The 8,856-nt window shown below is 32.8% G+C and overlaps 1 protein-coding gene across 5 annotated transcripts in view; it reads left to right on the forward strand.

The window, feature by feature from the left end:
• LOC144964230 (dnaJ homolog subfamily B member 6-like) overlaps positions 1–5,657 on the forward strand; it is a 42,605-nt gene extending 36,948 nt beyond the window's left edge. For all 5 annotated transcript variants that reach the window (XM_078898277.1, XM_078898279.1, XM_078898278.1 and 2 more), the window contains 2 exons: positions 1,479–1,589; positions 3,010–5,657. In XM_078898277.1, coding sequence (XP_078754403.1) covers positions 1,479–1,589; positions 3,010–3,136 — 238 coding nt within the window. In that variant the 3' untranslated portion in view covers positions 3,137–5,657. The remainder of the gene's footprint in view (positions 1–1,478; positions 1,590–3,009) is intronic.
• The last annotated feature ends 3,199 nt before the right edge of the window (positions 5,658–8,856 follow it).

Below are 8,856 nucleotides of genomic sequence, written 5' to 3' on the forward strand. Positions count from 1 at the left end.
TCTTGTTCTTTTCATCTTCATTTCAAATTACTGCTACTTTTTTGTAATCATCGAGTTATTATTCATATCAGAATTACCTAGAGTGCTGTTGTAGGATTATTTCTACATCATCAAAAATTTCCGAAACATCCTCTTGCGTTTTGTAGACGAAATTGAGGAAGAAATGTTTTTGTCTTCTATCGTTGCTTTCGGAAATTCTTGTTCTGAATTATATTAATCTTACCACATGAACTAAAATAGGAAGCTGATTAATTATTGCGTGTCGTTTCTAAGGAGAGCTAGTTTTTCATCTGCCTTATTATCCATATTAACCGCATGGGGCACAGAAAAATTGCTGCTAGGCACTGCACTCATATTTTATCAAGTGTATTCTGTCAAGATGCACACCTGGGTGGGGTTCCTGACCTCCCATAGTGGGTAGGGAGGTACTTACTGTTTTCTATCCCCTTCTGTTTTCCAACTTGCTTTCTGCATTTGTCTTGGAATGAGATTACTTGGTTTTGTCCTGGCCCTGGCCAGATACACTGGCTGAGAGGGAAACAGTCGAGTGTAGAGTTAGATTTGGGAGATATCTTTTTCCTTGTCAATCATCTCTCTGTTATGCACTGTATTATGTTTTTTTATATCATATATGATTTGTAAACTTTTAAGTGTATTCCTCTTAGTAGGGACCTGTGCTTGTGTCTGGATGAGACTTTTAGGTGATCTCAAACTAAGTACTTTGATAGTGTGCTCTTGGAATCAACATGTTTCCTATTTGAACTAATTCCCCTTTGTCTTACCTTTTCTTGGGTGCTTCAATTGTAATTCTAGAACGTTTTACTATCCCATTTTCCTCCTGTCTACTTGCACTGATATGATTTAATATGTTGCAAGCGCCATAAAACCCTTAAAAACAAACAATAAAACAAACAAGATGCGCACGCTGTCTCCCAGCATCATACTGTTTGGGTCAGTGACATTTTGCTGTCTTTGTAAAATTACAATATTGCCACTTATTACATTCCCTGAAAGTTGGGGGTAATATTATGATGCTTATCGTAGTTTTTGGTCTGACTTCTGTCCTGACCATTCCATTATCCCTCTTTCTTATGAGACATTATTGTTAAAGGGTAAACTAGAGAAGCAGTGGAGGAAAATGCCGGTGACGCTGATGATAAGGTTGGTATGCTTAAAGGAGATAATTTGATAGTAAAGCAATCATATTTTTTTTCATAAATGCTTTTTCTGTACAAATTGAACATAGGTCTGCTTTTATATTCTTATATATACACAAAACATTTATATAGGAAAGAGTTTGCATACAACTTTCTGGTTGGTTTTTCTTGGAAAGTCAATCACTGGTTAGCGTTTCCAGCTCAATATATGGAACTTTAATGTGATGCTAGTCTTCCATTTCAGTACTTGTGTAAGATTTAAAAAAAAAAAAAATTGTTTGAGACTTTGTATCTTCTAACAATATTGTTTTCTGTTTTCAGGGTGTCTCATTTCTCCAGCACTTCTTTTGGTGGGCCAACTCTAGGAGGTAACTTCAGGTCAACATCCACATCCACAAAGATAATCAATGGCAAGAAGATTGTTACCAAGAAGTAAGTACTGTCATTGTTTTAGTTGAAAGATGTCTGATTGCTACCAAGCAGTAAGATCTATCATTATTCTCAACTGACTGGTATCTATTATATTTTTTTAAATCAAGAAGTTGGGACTTTTACGAGACCTAATTGAATAGTATTTGATTGTCAACATTAATTACATATATTTTTTACTGTGCCTTTTAAGAATATTAATATTCAGTCTGGGGTTTTCATGAAGAACAATTATATTGGATCATTAATCTCTATATAATAAATTTGATTTCTAGCTAGAAGTAGATTTTATCACTATTCTCAGATAGATTTTATTTAATTGTTACTAATAAGTAAGCACTAGCACTAGCACTATTTTAATTGAATGGAATGTGATAATTACCTAACAATACTTATATGAGAGCGGGCTGATAAATTAGTTCCATTTTGTTATATAACCTCATTGTTTTCTATAGCAGTTGCAAAAATCATTCATCGAAAGAGAGCTTGGAATCTCAACTACAAACCTTGTGCTTTATTTTTTCAACAAATCCACCATTGTAGTGATGCACTCAAGATTTGTTGCCAGACACATTTTTAAAAAATAGAAAAGTCCCACCTTCATCATACTGTTTGAAAGTTTGGAACAAATTTCTTTTTTCTGAACTTTCTTTTCTGTGTTTGCATCTGTATCAATCTGTTTCTGTATCTGAAATTATCTCAAGCTACAGCTCAAGTTTGGAGGGAAGGTAACTGATATTACCATGCACATTAAGTCCTTTTGAAATTACATACAATTTTGTTCTGATATAATAAAAAAAAAACAAATTCTTTGCTAATTTACGTAACTGTACCTGCCACACTCAGTTGTACTTGGCATTTAACTCACTTCTGCCAACCAAACCCCTTCATGCCTCACACCAGTAAAAAATTTACACACTGTAGAGGGCATCATACTTCTGTGAACACGTACTTTAAAAAAGCACATTGGGTAACAAGGATTTCTCATTAATGATCAGGAGAGCTGGCAAATGATGGAATGCATCGTTTTGTCTTATTTTGCAAGTAGTATTTTTAAATAACCTCGTAGAATGCCATTTATTAGCTGAAATGCTCATTGATAGCATTTATATTTACTAGGAAAATATAGGGTCAAGAAATGGGAAATTTAAATCCCTCGTTGAATCCGACTTTTTGTTGAATGCGACCTTGTTGAGTCTGGTACCCACTGTACTTTGCCATATATTAGCATCAATCCTATCCAACGTTTAGCAAACAATAGCAAACAATTATTGAACATCAAAGTAACTATGATGTTTGTGGCTTTGATGTTCCACTGAAAATAACTGAATACGGCTTTATTTTGCACCCCAGTTGATTTAAAGTTGTTTCCAAAAAAAAAAAAAAAAGTAAAAAATAAATGTTGTTTGCGTGTTATTAACAGAGTTGTGGAGAATGGCCAGGAAACTGTGATGATTGAGGAAGATGGAGTTCTCAAATCAAAAAGCATCAACGGTGTGCAGCAGGCTTTAGAAGGAGGAGGATCTTCCAAACCAAGCATTCGAGCCTAATTCTTTCTCACTCTCCAGATATTTATTCAAATGTATCTTGTTTAATTTCTTTTCATTTTGAATACAAATCACTTAAAAATTGATTCTGTTCTTCAATATTTTCATTCTCAATCAAGGGAGTTTTTTGAGATAATTTTGGCTGGTTTATTTGGGGGTTTTATGGTTTTGAATTTTATGATTTATATGATTTTTGTTTGTTGATTTCTATTTTACTCATTAAAAACTCACTTTTCCATCATCTCTGTTGTGATCATGAGCTTAATAGTTCTGTAAAAATAGATAATGGTTTTTGTTTTCATTTCATGTCTCAAATCCGCTTGATTTTTACAATGAAAGTGTGCTACTTTCAAGAACTTTCTTTCCTCATGTACATACTGAAGAATTAGTTGCATTCTCTCGCATAGAACTGAGTGTTAAAGACATTAAGTGAGAAATGAGAGAAGAGGACAGTCTTTTATATTTACTGAATTTTTATTTTTTAAGTGATGATATATGAATATCATTTATTAGCACCTAATTAAATTTTCATGTGTTAAAATCTTTTCTTTCTATTAATTTTACACTCCAAAAAAGGTAAGAAATTAATAGCTGGTCATTGTTGGATTACCTATTGTTGAAGTCATATTATTATTATTATTATTATTATTATTATTATTATTATTATTATTATTATTATTATTATTATTATTATTATTATTATTATTATTATTATTATTACTATTACTACTACTAATATTATTAATTTTTAAAAACAATTTACTTACTCATTTATATTTTTCTTTTTAGATTATTTCTCTTTTCTGTTTTCATTTCTTAAAAACAAAAGTTTAGAAAAAAAAATAGAAAAGAAAACTCAAAAAACAGTGAAATGATTATATCTTATTTTACTGAATTATATTGATTTTGATTTATGAATTAATATTAAAATCGTGTATGATAGTGGTTGTGAGTGATTGGAATTCTCTATTCATTGTTGTAATATGCTATCTAAAAAATTCAAAATGATTCATCACCTAGATTTAATGTTTTACATTTACATAACGGATTTTGGTTCTGTCATCATTTGAGGACGACACTCATAACTGATGTGAAAGTTGTTATGAATTCAAAAATATATATACATGAAATTGACAACAAAAAAATTGTCTCACCCATATTTTTGTCAGCCTATTTGGCCATGAAAGAATTTTTTTTCTTCAGTTGTACTGTGACAACATAATTGTTTCAACAGATATCTTTTTGATGGAGGGAAACCCTGTAACAACCCTTCGCTCTCTCTTTTTTTTCTTTCTTTTTTTTTTTCTTATTTTTTAAAACTTACTTTTTTTTTAAAGAATGAGTTGCCCAGTAAATAGATTCTTGAAAAAAGAAATACTGTTTCATATTTAAAATTCTCAGTTTAATAAACAATGTGTTTTACATATCATCTGAAAGGTCTATTCCTCTTGTTCATATTGAACATGAGAATTACCCCCTCAAATTAATTATTATTTGTGATTTAAAATTTTTTTTTTTTTTTTTTTACATTTTCATATTCTAAATCCAATATCTCTGCTCCAATATCGGTGTAATAAATGACAAATTGCCATATTTATGGACAATAAAGATCTATTATTATTATTATTATTATTATTATTAAATAAAAAGCTGTTGTATGTTTAGTAGAAAAAACAGATCTGTGTTTTATCCGCACAGTGCAGCGGTTCTGCTGAAGTGCCCTACTTCCCAATTTTTTTTTCCAAGAAAAGAAGGCATTACAGAAATAATGGTTATGCAAGCAAAAAGTTTCTTGATTCAGTAACATAGAATTCCATACTCCCCGTTGTTATTGATTTTTATTCTTTCTATATGTATGTGCGTAGTCATACCCATATATGCCTAGTAATAAATGTTACAATAAAATATGCTATATATTTTGTTTCATGGCCATCAGTTTATCTTATCAAAACTTGCCCACCCATTTACCACATCGACAACTTTCTGTTTCTACCAACCTCTCTCCATTCCATCAGATTATCAAATTGATAGCTTAACTAGTACATCACTAATCACATTCACACAAGTCAGGGGACTTGAGTTCTAGTTTTTTTGTTTTTTTAAATAAATGCATGCAGTGGTGATGAAAGTTTACACAGTATGTCAGTGGCAGAAAAGGAAATCTATGGTAGGGAAAAAAAAGCATACAGACGAAATGGGGTGGAGCACTTACAAATTTGATGTTTACACGTGAAGTGGGCTTTCAGTAGCTGGGCACTAACAGGGTAACCACTTTCGACTCATTTCAGCAAATCATTTTTTCCCCTTCTTATATATTAGTGTGGATCAACATATAACTGTATGAATGTAAAATACATATATTGAATTTGTATGGATTGTGGCGAATACTTTTGTCTCATGTAAATTCTTAAGCTTGTTGTACAGGTATGCTTTGTGAAAAAAACAAAAAAACATGATATTATTTAATGCCATGTTTTGAAAGAAACTAAGGTATTTATCTCGAATAAACATATGATCATCCCAACTTTCTTTGTCTTTTTTTTCTTTTCGGTGAAAAAAAACAACAATACATTTATAACTTAAAAAAAAAATACAAGCTATAAGAAGCATTGACTAACTTGCCATAAGCGGGGTCTTCAGATTTCTGGGAAACAATGGCAAATGTAAACGCATTGTTGATGACATAAAGAACTTTATGATCAGCTCTTTATTACCATTCTTGAATTTGAGAATGTTTGTGATAAAGTATAACATAAGCGTGGAATAACTGGTCAGACGCTGAAATATGTAAAATCATTTCTCTGACAGCTGTAGTCGTCATTGAAGATCAAACCTCCAACACCAGTCATGTAATATCAGGTGTAGTGTACCCCTTAGAATCCATTCTCGGTCCTCTGCTTTTCCTTTAATTCCTTATCTTGGCTAACGACCTCCCTGATGGCATGACATGTGGAGTATGTTTATTTGCAAATGACGATGCTCTCAACCACAGTCACTCACTTGGTAGATTGTGTCCAACCAAACATGGACTTGTCAAAACTAGAAGTAGAAGCATAGGAGAAAAATGGCAATATGAGCAAGTACAACGTTCTGACAATATCAAATAATAAATGATTTGTATTGTAAACTTTTAGCTACCACATTCATGTCCAAAAAATGAAGTCAAATTTTCTATATACCTTGCTCAAATATAACATCAAACAAAGACAATCAGAACAAGTGCTATCTGAACTCTCAGGGTGGGCAGAGGTCACTTGAGTCTTATTTCCCCCCTATCTGGTTTCCTTTTCCATGTTGCTCTCTGTCTTTATTTGGAAGCTAGATTATTTGTTTTTTCCTTGTCAGGGTGGGAAGGAGAGATTATATTTTTTGCCCTTCTAAATCATCTATCTGTTAAGTACAATTATAGTTAGAAGTTAGATCTATTAGTTTTGATTCCCCTAGTGGGCAGGGAGTTACTTACTGTATCTTCTACCCCTTATATATGTTTTCTAATAGCTCTCTGTCATTGTCTTGGAATGAGATGACTAAGATTTGTCCTGATTGTGGCTGGAGTCATCGGCTGAGAGGGAAACAGTTGAATGTATAGTTATAGTTTATGGGAGATGTTATTTTTTTTCCCTTGTTAATCAGCTCTCTGTTGAGTAATGTAATTAAAAAAAAAATTATGAACATATGATTTGTAAACATTTTAGTGGATTCCTCTTAGAAGGTTCTTGCGCTTGTGTCTGGATGAGACTTTTAGTGATATCAAACTGAGTACACTGATAGTGTGCTCTTGGAATCTACATCTGTACCCTATTTCAATCACTCCCCTTGTCTTCCTTTTTCTTATGTCCTTTTAATTGTAAATCTAGAATACTTTGACTATCCAATTTTCTTTCTTTTTACTGGCTGATATGACCTAAATGTGTCGCAAGCGCCGTAAAACCCTTAAAAACAAACAACATATTAGTTTTGAATATATATTGTATATTGTACTTTAACATTTGAGTATATCCTTCAGTGTGGGGTCCTTTGCCATCCAGGCATTGTATTGTCAAAATCAAAATTGGCACATAGGTGGATTGATCGTGGAATCTTGTTCCGTATTCAAGCCAGTCTCTTTTGTCTTTCTTTTTCTTTGGTGCTTTTATTTAACTTCAGATCTCAGACTTACCCCTATCGATCTGAAATGCAAGCACCGTAAAACCCATTAAAAACAAACAAATAAAAAGAAACAAATAAGCACTTTTTCAAACAAAACAATCCGAGTGGCTGAGAATGTCTTGACTTCATGCAGGCGTATGTAATACGAGACTCTTGCACCAAAACTGATATCAGCAGAATCAGAATGGCACAGATAAGAGCTGCAAGGACACCTGCCTACATCTTCGCCATTCGTTTATAATATGAGCTCCTCTCAAAACCTGGTTGAAATTTAAAAACTGGGTGGGGTTCCTGAGTGGGCAGGGAGGTACATACTGTGTCTTCTATCCCCGTATGTCTGTTTTCCAACATGCTTTCTGTCTTTGTCTTGGAATGAGATTACTTGGTTTTGTCCTGGCCCTGGCTGGGAGGGAAACAGTCAAATGCATAGTTATTGTTTTGGGAGATGATATTTTTTTTCCTTGTAAATCATCTCTCTGTTATGTATTACTATATTTGTTATTTTTAATGTATAATGTAAGCGTTTGGGTGTATTCCTGTTTGTTGGATTTTGTGCATGTGTCCGGTTGAGACTTATAGGTGATCTCAAACTAAGTACATCCGTGGTATGCTCTTGGATTCTACATATGATCCCTATTTGTTTCCAATTCCCCTTTGTCTTACTTTCTCTTGGCTGCTTTAATTGTAAGTCTAGAACTTTTTACTATGTATCCCATTTTCTTCCTTTTTACTGGCGCTGATATGACCTTAATGTGTTGCAAGCGCCGTAAAACCCTTAAAAACAAAAAACAAACGAAATTTAAAAAAAACAAAAACAAAAAAAACAAACAAAAAAAAACCACAATTTACAGGAATATGAACAAATTAACCAAATAATGAAAGGTGTGCCTTTGAATTTCAAGTAAATGTTGCTGCTCGAAGCTCGAAGAAATAAATAATAATGTGAAATTGAATGTAAGCTTCAATTTAATTACAAAAACAGATCAAATGAACGTTTCGGATTTCCCCTTTATCAACAAAACAGGATTAATGAAACACCTCACATGTCCACTACCACATTATCTCATTCATTTGTGGTGTTTCATTCATCTTTTGTTGATAAAAGGGAAACCGGAAACGTTCATTTGATCTTTTTTGTAATTAAATTGAAGCTTATATTCCCTTTGAATTTAGGAATTGTAAACTGCTGACTGGGTCATCTAATAAAAATACCACTACAAAGATCAATAAGAATGCTGACGTGCTTGGTCTGTCCACTGTCAGAATTAAATGAAGTTTAAAATGGTGAAATTCAAAAATAAAATCCCCCGTGACCGAATGCCTTTGATCGACGTGCACATATTTATATATCAATCTGTCGATAAACATGTTGTGTTTGATATATCGCATTTGAAAGTGTTTCTAGTCTCTGAGTCAAGAAGCCTTTATTCACAATATTTTGTGCCTTGGATAGTGGAGAGTGTATGGGAAGATCAACAGATGGATTGGCACCTTCTTGAATGGTAAAATCCGTCTGTTGTAATTAATGATAGATCATCCGGTTCAGTTCCTCTTGAGTCTTTCGTCACAACATG

The sequence above is a fragment of the Berghia stephanieae genome, chromosome 2 (assembly GCF_034508935.2).
Source record: "Berghia stephanieae isolate SIO BIC M18660-M18661 chromosome 2, UCSD_Bste_1.3, whole genome shotgun sequence".
NCBI classification, from domain to species: Eukaryota; Metazoa; Mollusca; class Gastropoda; order Nudibranchia; family Aeolidiidae; genus Berghia; species Berghia stephanieae.